At 49.1% G+C, this 15,998-nt stretch overlaps 1 protein-coding gene across 2 annotated transcripts; it reads right to left on the reverse strand.

Moving 5' to 3' along the window:
* Window positions 1–2,948: 2,948 nt before the first annotated feature.
* Window positions 2,949–15,326, reverse strand: BCO2 (beta-carotene oxygenase 2). 2 transcript variants are annotated; one of them, XR_012642501.1, is made up of 12 exons: window positions 15,130–15,256; window positions 13,306–13,517; window positions 12,737–12,852; window positions 12,012–12,114; window positions 8,351–8,479; window positions 8,027–8,187; window positions 6,925–7,092; window positions 6,190–6,327; window positions 5,189–5,371; window positions 4,395–4,505; window positions 3,508–3,992; window positions 2,990–3,065 (listed from the first exon to the last, which is right to left on the reverse strand). XR_012642501.1 is itself a non-coding variant. In XM_074976719.1 (11 exons), exons 2-11 carry the CDS (start codon window positions 13,493–13,495, stop codon window positions 3,879–3,881), a joined length of 1,413 nt encoding a protein of 470 aa, XP_074832820.1. In that variant the 5' UTR covers window positions 13,496–13,517; window positions 15,130–15,326; the 3' UTR covers window positions 2,949–3,878. The 2 variants fall into 2 exon arrangements, 1 of the variants encoding a protein (XP_074832820.1); XM_074976719.1 differs by having other exon boundaries at window positions 2,949–3,992; window positions 15,130–15,326.
* Between the last annotated feature and the right edge of the window lie 672 nt (window positions 15,327–15,998).

Here is a 15,998-nt window from a genome sequence, read left to right on the forward strand (position 1 = left end):
CAATACCACTGCCTTGTAAAAAGGGACTCTGTCCTCCCACACTGCACTCAGAATCTCACTGCAAGGGGAGACACCTGCAAAATAGATCAAATGCATGTTATTAGCTGCCTGCTTCCCAGGTTCCTCCCCCCATGCAGGGACTGACCTGCCTGGCCCTGTAGCTTCTTTTATCTGAGCCACTGGGACTCTGATTGGCTGCCTGCATGAGAATTCTCTAGGTAGTCCCAAAGGCCCTCCCTTCTCTACTGCTTTCCATGGACAGGGTGTTTTAGGACTATGGGGCCTTCTGCAGGGAGCCAGAAATGGCCAGGTACGCCCGATCACCAGGATGTGAATAAACAGACTTTACAGCCACCTCCCTCCCCCATGATGTCTCCTGACTCTAAGGAACTGCATACATACAGGTACCACCCCAGAACAGGGCTGCAGCCGTGAACTCCCTTGGGGGAGGCATCAACAGGAGGATTCCTGAGAGTAAGGTACGGTGTGCACAGAGTACAGCCAGTGAAGCCACAGTCCGGTGGTGGTGGGTGAACTTGCACAACCACCGTCCCCCACACACCCCTTTTTACCACGGGCCAGCCACCCCAGCCATCTGTGAGCCGCCTGCTGGAGCCCCTCCCCTCCCCGAAAGCCAGCCCTGGGTCTAACTCCATCCTCCTCCTCCCCCCACAACCCACACTCACCTTTGCAGGAGGTAGCTAGCTCCATGTGGGCCTTCTCCGGCCGCCTGCTTTTATAGGGGCTGCGGCGGGTCGCCCATGTGATGTGGCAGGGGCTGAGAGCCGGAAGCAAGGGACAGCTTTTTCTTCAGGTGGGGTGAATGACTGGGGGGGCTGGGTTGCCTTGCCCCCCCCCGGGAATTTCTTCATGCCCCCAGTTTGGGAAACCATGACTTAGCAAGAAGCAACAGCACTGAGCTTGCGTCAGTGAGGAGGCAGGACCTGGCATGGAGTCGTGCGCCACCTGCTGTCCAACCATGGGTCATGCCTGAGACCCAGCTGGGAAATATCTCCAGGACAGGAAAAACAACACAGGTCTGGCAGCACCAGAGTGGCTTTTATCCATGCCATGAAAGCTTATGTCTTAAGCAGTGTTTCCCAAACTTAAAACATCCACGTGCCCCTTTCGGGACTTTGGCCTTATTGGCGTACCCCCTCTCCAAGCAACTGATTTCTGCTGCGTACCCTCTGAAATCTTTCCAAGTAGCGCCAGTGGCGCACATACCTCACTTTGGGAAACAGAGTGATCAATCTGTTCGCTAAGGTGCTACAAGATTCCTTGTTGTTATTGCAGAAACAGAATAACATAACAACCCCTCAGACTTCTCTCTGTGAAGGGAATGGGGTGAGAACTTGCAGGGGCTGGTAAACAAGATAATGTCTGGGGATCTGGCCTGCAACGCAGGCAGCCACCAACACTGGTTAATGGGAAGGGTAGTTATCACCTGCCTTCCTCTCATGGGGATAGATTTTATCCCCGTGAGATGCTTGACTCCTCTGATGCTTGAAGAAAGCTCTCTCCCACTTTGGCTGCCTTTCTGGTAATGTGATGGCTGGAATGGAAAGTGATCTATTTCAGGGGTGACAGTACCAGTGCCTTGTAAAAAGGGGTTCTCTCCTCCCACACCACACTCAGAGTCTCACTGTTAGGAGAGACACCTGCAAAATAGATCAGATACATATTATCAGCTGCCTGCTTCCCATGCTGCAAGCACCTTTTCCCCACTCCTGCACCAGTAGCAGTGGAGCAGTTGTTGAAGTGGAGGGTCTGAGCTGCACCACCCCTTCCTCCCGTCCGTGTCCCCTCACCGCCCCACAGAGCAAGTGGCCAGGACCCTGGGTGGCCGAGGGGCAGGGCTGAGATGCCCAAAACCTGGAGGTGTTGCAGCATCCCCTGCAGCCCTACATGCTGTGCCTGGGCCCTGAACCCACGCCCAATTGCACATTTTGGACTATACCAATACACCTGCTCCCAGATTTCTCCCTCCCATTAAGCACAAGGAGGTTGGATTATTCTTCCACAAATGTGTTTGCCTAAATTGAATCTTAGCTTGTTTCTTGTCCCTGTTCCTAGTCTCCCTCGGGCCTTTGGATTTTTCTGCCCTCCCTGGTGTCTGCATCCCCTCACCATTTAGTATTCGCTATTGGATTCCTTGTTTGCAAAAATCCAGTTAGCAAAGGGGCTGGATTGACATGGCCTCTCCCTACTCGAAGGGCCTCTGGCATAAGGACATGGGTGATGTTGGCTTCCTTGTTGCAGCTGCTTTCCTTTGTCCTTGAGGTCTCTGCATTTACTGCATCCCTGTGGTCCATTCATTTGTAGATGTTATTCACATTACTTTGAGAGCCCACGCTAAGACCTGGTTAAATATGGACAAGGCTGGTTTAGAGTGTACGCAGTGAAGCAGGGCTTTGGCTCTGGAAAACCCTCCCCCGGCTTTGCCACAACCCTAGTTAAAAGCTCTTGTCTCCTCCTTGGCTTTCTCGAAGGCATGGAGAGAGATGAATAGCAGGATCAGGCTCAGACAGAGCTTGTCATTTGGGGGGGGTTGCATCTGAATTGCTGTGCTGATTCCGCACTCTGTTTCTTTTTTTGGACTTTGGTGCTTTGAGGCTAGGTACAAAGCAGATCAGGCTGGCTCATATGTAGTGTATTTCAGCCTCCAAAGTTCCAGGGTAGAGGCTGTGCTCTTCACACGTTAAAAGGCAGGTAGTTTAGTTTTTCTGAAGTACTATGTGCCCAGGGACTGGATTTGTGTCCCTCACACCTGCATCAGCACAAACAACTGCAGAAAAGTCTGGATGGGGTTCTCAATGTTATGGAGGAGCTCAAAAGAGATGATCATAATGGTACCCTCTGGCCTTATAAATGTACGATTCAAGAAGTCCCTGAGCAAGAAATGGAGCCCAACTGCCAGGTATCATTCACTGTGAGGAGACTTTTATTAGTAGAGCCAGCCAAATAAACTGCTGTATGTGCCCTCCACAGCCAACCAACTCATTCTATCCTCACCCATCCCACCACAGGTAAAGCAACTGAGCACAAGGGACTGGCCCTTCTACCTGAAAGATAAATGAATGAGAGTTAGAGTCAACCGGGGGAAGGTCAGTTATTGCAATGTCCTCTCAGGGCGCGTAAGCAGAAAATATAACAATAGCTGAGTTTGACCCCTGCTGATTTCACCGTGGATTGCCAGGGGTCATAGCGGGGGCACAGCAGGGATGTGTTTGGCCGATGCTGATTGGATCACAGGAGGTGGTGTGGGGACATATTTGACTCATGCTGAGGGCAGGGGACTGGTTTGACACACACAGGGCTTCAGTGACAGACCGGAGGAAGGGAATGATGTTTGCGCTGTCTGTTAGCGCACAGACAAATTGGAACTGGCTGTTTCCAGGCGGGCCATCACTTTTTCTGTTCTGCCTGGCTGAGTCGAGGCAGTTTTCTCAAGAAGCTGGGACTTGGGAGAGACAATTTCCCCTCCTTCCCTGGGTCCCTTCTTACCTTTAGCTTTGTACACTAAAGCCAAAGCTGCCGCTTGGAGAAGAGCTGCTGCCTGGCCTCTCTCGCTTACCGCACATTGCATGGGGGTGGCAGCAGACGGGCAAGGCAGGACAGTGGAGTGGGCCAATGCAACGAGCTCTTCTGGAGAAAGAACTCTCTCTTTGCACAGTACTAACTTCAGACACATTGACTGTGTATTGATAATACTGCAGCTGCACAGAAAACAACTTCGGGGCTACAGGTCCACCTCCTTCACCAAAGACATACCGCAAGAGTGAAAGGAAAGGAAAAGCAGAGATTCACATTGGGTTGACTTAGCCCTGTGCTCCAAGAGGTCAGGAGCTTCTAGCGAGGGGCAGAAGGCTTCTTCTTTAATGTTGGATAAAGATTCCATGAAACCCATAAGGAATTTGCACAGGGACTTCTGCGCGGCCCAGTTCACTGAAGGTCTCTGCATCCAGGATAAGCAGGAAAGTGTTTTGGTTCTACAGAACGAAAGACAGGAATGGTAGGGTTTGATTCCACTCCGCCTTCCCACTCATCTCCTCTCCTTCTCCACAAGGAAGAGTCTGTCTGCACAGCGAGACGATTCAGACCAGTACTCAGGACAATGAGCCGGAACAGTTGCTACCTGGACATGCCATGAGAGCAACACTGACCTGAGAAACTAGGCTGCTCTTAGGAATCTGATGCTCTGCTGCAATTGTCAATTTCAGAGGATGCAAATAAAACGCAGTAGTACAGTACAGGGACAGGACAGCAGAGGAGCATGGAGAACGAAGTTTTGGGACTGCCCTCTAGAGGGCACCAAATCCGATGCTATGATTTAAAAACCACCATATGAAACCACAATTTCTTGCAACTTGTGAGAAGTGAGAACCAGTTACCTGCAAGGGTGTCACCACTACGGACAGAATGACCCCGCTGTCTTCCGTGCTGGCATCTGGCGCAGGCACAAACACGGGCTCTGAAGGGTAGAATCCCTCCTTTCGCCAAGTCTTGTGGGGAAAGAATAACATAAGAGATGCACTTCATTCTGATTTAGGTACTACTGATCTCCTGATATCTGAGTCAGGATCAGGGGCCAGGGCCCATTTGTGTTGTCAGGAAAGGCAGAGATAACCTGTGCCCTGACAAACTTACAATCTAAGGTCCTGATTCTGCAACTAGATCCATACAGATGGTCCTACTGAAGTCAGTAGAGCTCTATACAGGCAGATCCCTGTGCCTATGACAAATCCCACTGACTTACTGGGGTTGCCTACACAAAGCTCCCTGCAGGGTTGGGGTCTATATTAAGACAAGATGCAAGAAAGTGGGCTGAGGAGGGGGGACAGCAAACTGACAGAGGGAATGTGGAAGGGAACAGGAGGTGCCATAGACCAGCTCTAGGTACATTCAGATGCTTCATTCACAATTTGAAACTGTCACCTAAGATGTCCCTCAGTGTCCCCAGCTGCCCTGCTCTGTCGCAAACAGACATCTGCTCATTGTGTTAGGCTATCATTCACGCAGTGTAAAACAGAGAATGGAAGTGTGGTCCCGGTCCCAGTCCCTCCATTAAATAGATCCCAATGCTCATGGGTGACAGAGCTGCCTGGGCTGGAGGATAACTGAAAACCTACAATTACCAGTTCACTGTCTAAGTCAGTGAACAGGGAGAACTTGAACATTGTCTCACCTTCATTGCCTTGGTTTCTATATCTATCTTGATCAGTGAATCCCCAACCAGGTGCCCAAAGCCACAGCCGTAGAAGAAGCGGTACTTCTTGCCATTGTACTGTGAGTAGTTAATCTGGGGGAATTCCAGGCCCCCTAACTCCTCCAGGTCCGCAGAGTGGAGATTTTCAGGCATGCACCAGACCTAGGGCAAGCACAGAGCACAAGGGTGTTTCTTAGCCCTGACCTGGAGCAGCAGCTTTGATGCCAGACTGGTCGCATCCTCATGCTACCCACTTATTTCAGGGAAGATGAAATGTCTGGCTTTGTTCCCTGTACACCTCTAAGCCAGCATCTCTCAGAACCATGCTGGATCTCTTATCCATTCCACCCAAGGAAGAGACATACTCTCACCACAGTCTGGTGTTTCAAAAGGGCCCGTAAGGCTTGAGCTAAGGAGGAAAGCCTCCATAACAGCATCAGAACACCAGTGCACTTGACAAGCAGACCCAGCGATTGTTCCTCCACCAATGAAAAGACTTCACCTCCAGGGCTATGTGCACCCTGCACAGTCAGCCCAGCTCAGTGGGATCTGGGTGTGCAGACATGCTGTGCTTTAATCTGTTTGAGCATCCGCACTGGGAGGAACCAAGTAACTGATTAATCACCCACTGCAGCACTACTCAACAGTTTACAGGAGGAAGCGAAGAACAAGCCTACCTCCAACGGAAAGTGCAGAGTGAAATTTGGAATCCAAAGACAGATTTTGGCCAGTTACACCAGAGCTAACACCCCAACTCATGTCAAAAGTGCCACAGCATCTTTAGTGACCATGTGTGGATCTTGGTTTTGCATCTCATCTAAAAGATGGCGTCTCCAGCAACACCCTGCCAGGACATTTGGCTTTGTGCTGACTTCCATCTATGTACAGACCTTACAAGATCTGAAAAGATCACAGCACAAGAAGATATAGATATGCACAACACCATCACAACTTTAGTTACTTATCCCTTTAGTACCTACCGTCCCATCCACCTCTTTCACAGCACTTGCTGATGTGTAGGACAAAGGGCTGAGGTTCTGGCCCACAGGCACGCTTGAATCCACATTCAGCGGTAGAACAAAACGGCGTGGGAAAGCTTTGGGTAACGAGTTATAGATCTATTAGGAAAACAGGAAGTTACAGGGCTGGAGAGACCTGAACAGGCTGGTGAGCTCAGTCTCCATTGTGGAGCAAGCACCCAATGAATTCTAGCCCCTTCCCCATCCCGGAGCTCTGTAAGCTCTTATTATTTGTATTAACACAGCACCTAGAGGCCCTAAGCTGGACACTGTACAGAGCTAGAAACAGTTTTGCCTGGGAGCATTCACAGCCAAAGAGATAAGGCGTACAAAGAGCAGGAGGGGAAATAAGCACAGAGAGGGGAAGTGACGTGCCCATGTTCACCCAGCACACCAGTGTCAGAGCCAGGAATAGAACCATAGTTTTCTGACTCCTAGTCCACTCTGCCTCTCTCTTTCACCCAGAACTTCTAATTCCTTCCCCGGGCTGTTCCTCTGACCCTTCTCCCCACACCATTCCTGATATTAACGTCATTGTTACTTCGATGCAAGTTTACAGTTGATGAAACGTTCTTACTTTGCCCACAAACCAATGAGACCAACTGACTTCTGGGAGCTTTCCCTCCGCGTTTCCCAGCCTTGGGCTCAACCAGCCTGGAAGCATCAGGTCCCATACAACAGACACAGAGGCTCTACCTGATCCAGACCCGCCCCAGCTTTGCGCAGGTTTTGGAGCTGGTAAATACGCAGGCTCGTTCCATCATCCTGGCAGCAGATGTCAAGGACCACACAGCCCTGATCTTCAAAAGCGTTGATTTGATGGAAGGTGACGAACGGCTTGCTGTAAAACTGCCCCGGAAGCAGCTGCAGTGAGACAAATGGCAGCTTTGTTTTCTGCCCCCAGCAATCTCAGTCCATCCCTGGGCCCAAAGAGTCCCATTTTCCCTCCTACTTCCCACTCGCTCTTTTTGCGCTAGAACAACCGCTTCACAGCCACTTATGAAGAGAGCCAGATTCAGGCCATCTGGAGCCTAAAGTACACCAGGGCAAGGGCCTCTCTCACCAGGGCACCACCGCTCACTTGGAGTAGCCATGGAAGGGAACCCTTCTCCCCTCCTAGAGAAGTGGGAGCAGTAGCCACGACACCCACATGGCGCTTCCTGGAGATGTCACACGGCATAAACCAGGATCCCCAAGTCACTCAGCAGGTATACCTCAGCCAGCGGGGCCGCCAGGCAAGGTGTAAGGAGAGGGTCAGCTCCACGCCCCTGGAAGGTGAGGGGCCTCAGGCAGACAGGGCAGCACAAGGGCAGCCAGCCATCAGTACTGCCAGGACAATGGGGCTGGGCGTCCCAGCCCTTAGAGCCAAATGGAGCATGAGGAGTAGCACTCGGTGGTGAACTTGAAGGGCCTGGGACTCTGCACCCCTCTGAATCACTGGGCCCCAGGGATATTGTCTCCTTTTCTCCCCACCCCCCAACACCTCCCTGTCAGCAGACCTGATCTCTGCCTTGTACCCACAGCTCCAGAACGGCTTCCCAAGAGCCCCTAACTGCTTCTACATTCTTTTAATGGGCAGCAGAGAGTTGTCTCACATTTGCCTCTGCCCCAGCACCTAATGAAGTCTCATCCAGGAGGCGTCACCATTCCCTGGTTTTCAAGCCAATACTGCAGTAGTTCCTAGACTGGCCAATACAGCCCAGGCTGCTGCTGCCAAGAGCCAGGGCATTTCCTGTGAGCTCTAGATTGACTGGACAGGAGACCTAGATGTGATTGCCTGACAGAATGGCAGATTTACCTCTCCCGTGTGCTTATTCACCACATAGAAGTGGGTTTTGTACTGTGGCTCCCAGTTTATCCCATCAGCAATGGGCTTCCCAAGGAGCATGGATGTCATAATCTTACGTAGATCCATCTTGATGGGCTGCTCAATGAAGATCACATAGTTCTCACTCATTCCTAATGAACAGAAGGGGAAAATCAAGACATTTTGCTCCAATAGGCAAACAAGGTGAGAGAACTGCTGGAAGCAGGGGTCAGCAAACAGCCTGGCAAGTTGTAGCTTGAAGGCTGTGCTGGATCTGCGTGCCCAAGGCATAGCAGAGAAGGGGAGCCTCCTCACCGAAGCTGTGATAGTAGGAGGGTTTCAGCTTCTCAGCTGGAGCAATGGAGCATAAAACTTTGGCTCCCTGCAATGTGTTATCGCAGCTTGACTTCTGCGGAGGAATCCGAATAATGTTATAGGTGGAACCTTGAAAGAAGAAAGCATGTTCGTTAGCTCACAGACCCAGGCTTGACCCAATCAGCACTTCAGGTCAGGCAACCACAGATTTGTTCACGAGCCTCTCTGTGGTCAGAGTCCTTATGGATCAGCCTTTAGATACAAGACAGGCCCGTGTGAGATTTTCAACCCCAAGTAGGGGATTTAACCACACAATTCCCACTGGAATAAATCCCCCAGATAGCTTTCAATCTTCAAATATCCCATCAGGTGCTGATGCGAATGAGATTTTAAATTTAAGCTTTGTCCAGATTCATCCAGTACTACAAATCCCCAGGCCTTCTCCTTGAAAACAAGGTCTTCCCATTTCTTTACTTTTATTGGGCACCTAGCCACATGTTCAAGATCTCCCCAACCCATTCTGTTGCAGTTTTCAGGCTGGCCAGAGCTCTCCGGTTTGAGATCAGCCGAGGGTGGTGATTCTTTAATTGCCCCAGCAGGCAGAGGTGGGAAAAGTGCCTCTAAAAGTTACTTGAGTAAAAGTACACAGGTGGGGGGTGTACTTAAGTGCAGGTCACCAGTGTCCTTCTGGAGAACTACTTGAGCAAAAGTACGTATGTCACCTCTTGATTGTACTCAAAGATCCAGAAGTGAAATCAGCAGCACTTTTACTCAAGTAATTTTGGGGGTACTTTTCCCATCTCTGCCAGCAGGACACCATGTTGACAAAGGCATTTTACAAACAGGAGCTGCAGGGTTAACACTTGACCATAGCCTGACACATGCTGAATTCTGAAGACACAAATTGAGCTCGCAGCAGAGCCCAAACCCTCCCCGACTTCTCCTATCTACCTGCCCCTCAGCATCGCTTTCAGCCCCAGAAGAGAGTCACATCACATTCCTTCATCCGTTACAGTAATTTCTTCTGACTTGTTCCAAGTCACACTAGTGGCAATTTCCACATCACTATTGTTGGGCTCCGTTGTCTTCTGTCTCATTAAGAGATTTGGAGCCAGAGCACCAGCTTAGATGAGCAGATAACAAAGAGTCTGTTTCTGTACCTCAGTCAGACCAACTGGAATCAAACTTCAGCTTTTGTGCTAAGCTGGCTGTCGACGCATCTGCGCACTCTCAACAGTGCAATGAAAATGCCAACCACCTTCAAAGTTTCCGTGTCAAAGGAAGAAACCAGAATTCTGAGCCCTGGTTTTAATGATGCCTGACGGCCTGTCTGCTGAACCTGATCCCACGCTCCCACTAGGGATTGGTTTGCTATGTACTGTGCATGACCCCATGGGGAAATTTGAAGTTACACACTGCTGAGCACAAAACAAATTATCACAGCAAGAATGGAAGAATAACAAGGCCAGGGGATTGGTTGCTGAACTGGTGCAAGCCGGCAACATGAGCTCCAACAACACAGGGCATCATCTGCTTGCTCAGGGCTGAGGCACAGTGGGGAGGAACGTCCTTGTGCAAAAAGAAATTAAATTTGGGTTTGAAGAGCCACAAAAATAGGGTTCGGGTTTTGCACAATATCTTCTTCTTATTGGAAAATTTGCATTGAAAATTTGCATCCCACTTTAAACCCTGACCGCAGAAGACAAAATATGAGGAACAAACAAGACACCTCAAGGGCAGGGGACTATGGACCAATAGATCTCCCACCACACTGCCCCATCTTTACATATTGCCACATTGGATCACATCAATGGCCTGCCAAGTCCACTGTTTCAGTGGCCACTGCAGGTTGTGTCAAAGGCAGGTTCAAGAAGCCCTGCATTTTTGGCACAAGAAGCCCATAGGGAAGCTTCTTCCTGTCCCAGAGTAATCAAAGATTGGCTCATGCCCTGAAATATACTGGGGGTTATCTCCCATGCAGAGCTCTTGGTTATTTCATCCTTGCTATGCTAAATTCTAAATCTTTGTTATCCATAGAAATATCCTGTCCTGTTATGAATCTTAATAGGCTTTTGGCCTCATAGACAACTTCTGGCAATGAGTACCACAAGCTAAATGAACATTGTTTTTAATACTTTTATTCTAGCTGTGCCACCATTTCATCCTTTCAACACACACTTTTTTTCAGGTTTATTTCTGACAGCTGTCCTACATCTAACCCATAGTTTCCTGTCTGGGAGCTACAAAGAGCAGACACAAAGCTACAGATCTGGGGTGCTGCTTGAACACACAGAGTTTGGCACAACTGGGAATTGCGACCAAGGAGCAGATATTTCCATATAGAGTCTTTGAACGGTCAGTGCACTTATTTTACTGCAGGCTATTATCTCGCATAATAATTTTTTCATAATAATTCTTCCCTTAAGGAATACTTTAGGCCCTGTGAAATTCGTGGTCCGTTTTGGTCAATTTCACATTCCTATGATTTTTAAAATGGAAAAGTTTGTCATTTCAGGTGTTAAATCTGAAATTTGGTAGTGATGCAATTGTAAAGGTCCTGACCCAAGAAGGATTTGTGTGGGGGTCTCAAGACTATTGATTGCAGTACTGCCAGTCTTCCTTCTGACCAGCTGCTGGCAGCAACTTTGCCTTGAGAGCTGAGCAGCTTGAGAGTGGTGGCTGCCAGCCAGGAATTAAGCTCTGAAGGCAGAGCTGCTGCCAGCAGCAGCACAGAAGTAAGGATGGTATGATAGGGTATTGCCACCCTTACTTCTGCCCTATTGCCTGCAAAGCTGGACCCTCAGTCAGCAGCTGCCATTCTCTAGCCACCAAGCTTTGAAAGCAGCAGTGCAGAAATAAGGGTGACGTGTATGGTATTGCCACCTGGACTTCTGCGCTGTGACTGGCGGATTGCTGCCTTCAGAGCTGGGCATCCAGCCAATATTAAAACCACTGGTCTCCAATTCCCCAGCTCTGATGACAGCATGGAATTAAGGGAAGCAAAGGTGAGACTCTCCTAAAATAACCTTGAGATTCCCCTGCAATTCTCTTTTGTGTCAGGACCCCCAGTTTGAGAAGCTCTGGTCTCCCCCCTGAAATATGTGCGGCATAGGGTGAAAGCACACAAAAGGCTCGCAGATTTCAGGGTCAGTGACACATTTAGCATGACTGTGAATTTGGTAGGGCCCTGGGAGTGTGGTAAAGTCCGAACCCAAAACCCATTCAAGTCAATGGAAAACCTTCTCATGGATTTCAAAAGGCCTTGGATTCAGCCCCAGCACTTCATGTTACCTTCCTCAAAATGTATCCCCGAACAAACTATTCACACGTGTGCCCCGTACACCTCATCTGTGTCCGAGACAGTGCCCTGCATGTCTTCCCTGCCCCTCACATCACGGACCGTCGTCATACGCCCAAAGGACATTAACTGAAGAGGCTCTTCAATAAGAATGCACAATGGATGGTGAGATTGTTGGCAGCCTCAGTCTGAGACTGATCCTGATCCTGCCTTGCTGTGATTGTGTCCTGCAGAGAGATGGCAGCTTCCTCACTTTGTAAGGCTCCATCAAAAATACCTCCTTCCCACAGCAGCATGGAGTCTGCCTGGAACTCTGCCTCACCTCATTGAACTTCCCAGAACAGTCACCCTGCCAAGCCTCACCATGCTTCCCGTAAGAGTTGCCCATGTTGTACACTGTCCCATCAGACTCATACTGTGGATGAGCTGTTGCTCCATTCACCGCAATGAATCTGCTCCAATCCACCTGTGAATTCAAAGATTTTCAGGGTCAGAGCAGGAATCACTGCCTATGGTAAGGCCTGAGGCCTTTTTCTGCAGTCATCTGAGGAGAGCAGAAACCATAAACCTAGAAGCAGAGAGTCACATCCTCACGTGAGTTCTAAATTATATCAAAGCAATGTCATGTCAGGCTGTTACAATAGCGCTCCTCCTCGCAGTATATACCATCTCCGGATAAGGAAGAAAACCCTTTGAGATGTTTAAAGAAAACTTTGCTTGATAGCATCTCTCTGGCAAGGCATCACTTAACAGTTGTGACTGAAATCTATTTTTCTGTTGTATTTTTATGGTTCCTGCTTCTCTCTTTTTACCTCTGTGGTCTGTGTCGGGTTCTTTGATTCTTTGTCAGTGGCCACTAATTTCCTGGTAATTTCACTATCTGCCACAGAAAAGTCATTTTTGCCAGGAGAGAGAGGTACACAGAAGTTCCGCTACAACCATGGACTCTTACCAGTACAGGTTAGACACAAAGACAAAGAGGGTCTTTGGCAATGTCCCCATTAACTGCTAAGGCCATCCTGGGAACAGTGTGATGTGATTCCCGCCTGTCAAATGCTAAACCAATGTACATCCCACCCACTCTTTACCTTCTCCTTGGTTTCCAGGGTTTCTGGGTCAACTTTGTGCATGTAGGTGGTTTCGGTGCTGACGTAATAATCTCCCTTGTACACTACGTAGTTCACATTGGCGTTGTCTGTTGGCCCTGAAATGAAATCCCAGAGTAATACAGATGTGTTACACTCACCTCTTGTTCCAACAAGTTAGGGATATTTTAACAAACAAACCAATTTGTTAATGACAGAAAGCCCTTTTGTGACAAATTAATAACACCTTACCGATGTGTCACAGCACACAGGGCTTTGTCTATCCAGATGATTTCATTCCAAAGAAAACAAGACTTGTTTTTAATACAAATCAAAGAAATCTGACCCCTTTGGGTTCAGGTATGACTGAGTCTTTGTGCTGGCTCATTTCAGTGCTTTTTATGTGCACCAAAGCAGGCGTGAATGTGCCTCACCAAAAGACTCATGCTCTTGGCTGCGCATAGCCGTTGGAGCTCTGCTATTCAGCTGGGCAGCACCGGAATCTCTCCTGAGCGGCCGCCCAGGTGGTCAGTTTACAGGGAATACCGATTTCAACTCAGGAGCCTACTTACGAAGCATCTCAAACCACGACAGGAAGCGCCCAAAGATGCTCTTGCACGGGTCCGGCATCGCAAGGGTTCCAAACTCTGAGACCACAATCCGATTGTGCCGGCTGTTAGCCACGCAGGCGTCGCTCTGCAGGAACTTGCTTTTGTAAGTCACGGTGCCATTCTCCATTTGGAACCGATGCAGCAGGGCCATGCCATCAAACCAATGGTTAAATCTTCCAGCAGAGCAGAGAAACAAAATCACAGAGAGAAGGCAGCTCAGTGCTGTCCAACATCTCCTACGTCTTCTCCTAAATCTCTTGTGTTGGTTATTGTCTGTGTCATTATAATCTGAGCATCAGATCCTACAATCATTTTCTTCGTGAAACTGTGTGTATGTGCGTGTGGAAGAGAGCATGAGCACGATGGAAAGTCTCAGACATGTGACTACTCACACGTCTGCAGGCTTGGGGTCCAAGTTTAGAGAGAGAGTAAAATTCTCAAAAGCATCGAGAGGTTCACCTACACAGCAAGCCACAGGGCTCACAGGGAATACTGAGGCTGAGGCATCGCAGTGGCTGGCCTGGATCAGCTGATGTGCAGGGCTAAAACTTTGCTTTGGTCTAGAGCCTGGACTAAGTGGCACTCCCTAATTTGTGGAGTCCCAGGTCTCAGGCTGTAGCTTGAGCTTGAGTGTCTATCCCTTCAGCCTGAGCCCAGAGAACCTTAAACAGCAGACTTGGGCCAGCCATAGGTGTTTAACTGCTGTGTAGATATACTGTACGTGGCTTAAGGGTCTAAGTTTTATTTCCAAAAGTGACTTTAGGCATTTAGGAGCCTCAGTCCCACTCACTATCAATAACTCAAGCTCCTAAGTGCTGAAATGTCTTTTGAAAATTGGCCATAGGACTTCTGAGAATGGTAACCACTGGCTTTCCGGGACTGAAAGTCAGTTGTTCTACAAAGCCCCTGCATGCTTATGGTGTGGCACAAGTAGAACACAAATTAGGGTTTGTCTTTACAAACATTTAGCGTGTGGGAAGCTGGCATGTAAATCTATCCCCACGAGCAAGGGTCGGCAACCTGCGGCTCTTTGAGGAGTCACTTGCGGCTCTGAGTGCTGACTCCTCTGTGGCTCCGGACACTGGAATTAGGGTTAACATGCATCCTGTTAACAAGCTCTCTGGGTGGGTTTTTACAAAATCAGAAAATGTCTGGGATTCTGCTCAGCTCCTGCAAACTCTTTCTGCAGCCCCCAAGCTTCCCCCACCTCTTGTGTTTCCCTCATCTCAAGTCGGCAGGAAGCAAAGTCAGAAGTGGAGTGGGCAGGAGCAGGGACATGCTAGGAGATAGCAGGAGGGTTCCCCCCTCTTTTTGTTTTGGGAAATAAGATCTATGGGGGCGGGCTCAGGCTGGCAGCTCAGCCCCTCCACCCAGCAGCCTACTTGCAGCCCAGCTGTGAATGCGGCTGCAGTCCAGCCACCGCTCTCTCCGGTTCGGTAAACACGTTCCTTTTGGGGGCAGATTCAGGCTGGGAGCTCAGCAACTCCAGCTGGCAGCATGTTTGCAGCCAGCCAGCCCAGCCCAGGCATTGCCACTCACTGACAAGGTAAGCACTCTCCTTGTGGGGGCTGGTTCAGGCTGGGAGCACAGCCCAGCAGAGTGCTTGCAGCCCAGCTGTAAATGGAGCCAACTTAGGTCTGGGGAGAAGCAGCTCCCAGGGAGGCTGCGTTTCTGCAGTTACCACACAGAGCTGTCTTGGCCTGATTGCTGTACAGTTACTGGCAGGGGTTCTGACATTGTGCTCAAATTAATTAATACTGAGATTTTCCCAAGCAATGAACTTACTTCTCCTCTCCAAACTCAAACTTCCCAGGCCCATTCCTTAGCAGGCTGCCCTTGAGCCACTTGGGAATGTGCCCTTTGACTTTTGTCAGGATGGGCTGAGGAGTCTCTTCCACACTTTTTATTAGTGGTGAGATGCATTGCAAACCCTTCTGGTTGCGGAAGGTGATCGGCTCCTGTTGTGGGCTCAGCAGAAAGTCCTTTAGAACTACAGAAAACAAACAAGAGGTTCGAAGACATCAAGTGAATGAATTCCTCAGTGCTAAGGGCTACAGATAGACAGTCGCCAGCCTAGACATCTGCAACTGGGGTTGGAGTTCCATGGTAACAGCATCCTACAGATAACCAAAATGTAACGAATGTTCAAAATAAAGCTTTGTTTCCAAAATGTCTGTGAGTGCCAAAGGGAGCTGAAAAGTCAGTGCAATAAATCATCCCAGGATGAATCCAAAACAGACACCTGCTTTCCAGCCCAAGCAAGCCTTAGCAAGGTTCAGAGGGAAGACTAAGCTAATGTAATTGATATGAATGTGTAACAACAGTGAGAGAAGCATTTACGACAACTGCTTAGAGTTTAGAGAACATATTGTGATCAGAAACAAATATGCTTCAAGCTAAATAGAGGGAACACTGAGTGAGGCTTATCAACTCTGCAGCAAACCTCGCACTGAACTCCTCCAAAGGCTCTATTCTTCCACTAATACCAAAGCAAGAGGATCTGTTACATTTCCTCAGCCAGCGGCCTGCAACCTGCAGCTCCAGAGCCACCTGCTGCTCTTTAAGCATTTCTTTGTTGCTCCTGATGCTATAATTGCAACGTAATTAAAAAAAAACACTCCTAATTATTTTCAATAAATGATGAACATCTGAAA

Source organism: Carettochelys insculpta, chromosome 25 (genome assembly GCF_033958435.1).
Source record: "Carettochelys insculpta isolate YL-2023 chromosome 25, ASM3395843v1, whole genome shotgun sequence".
Classification (NCBI taxonomy): domain Eukaryota; kingdom Metazoa; phylum Chordata; order Testudines; family Carettochelyidae; genus Carettochelys; species Carettochelys insculpta.

Coding starts and splice junctions, on each gene's coding strand:
- BCO2 (XM_074976719.1), bottom strand. CDS start 13,495: ATGGCCCTGCTGCATCGGTTCCAAATGGAGAATGGCACCGTGACTTAC. Junction 12,115..12,736: donor CCCTGGAAACCAAGGAGAAG/GTAAAGAGTGGG, acceptor TTGAATTCACAG/GTGGATTGGAGCAGATTCAT. Junction 6,328..6,924: donor CTGGGGCGGGTCTGGATCAG/GTAGAGCCTCTG, acceptor TTTTCCTAATAG/ATCTATAACTCGTTACCCAA.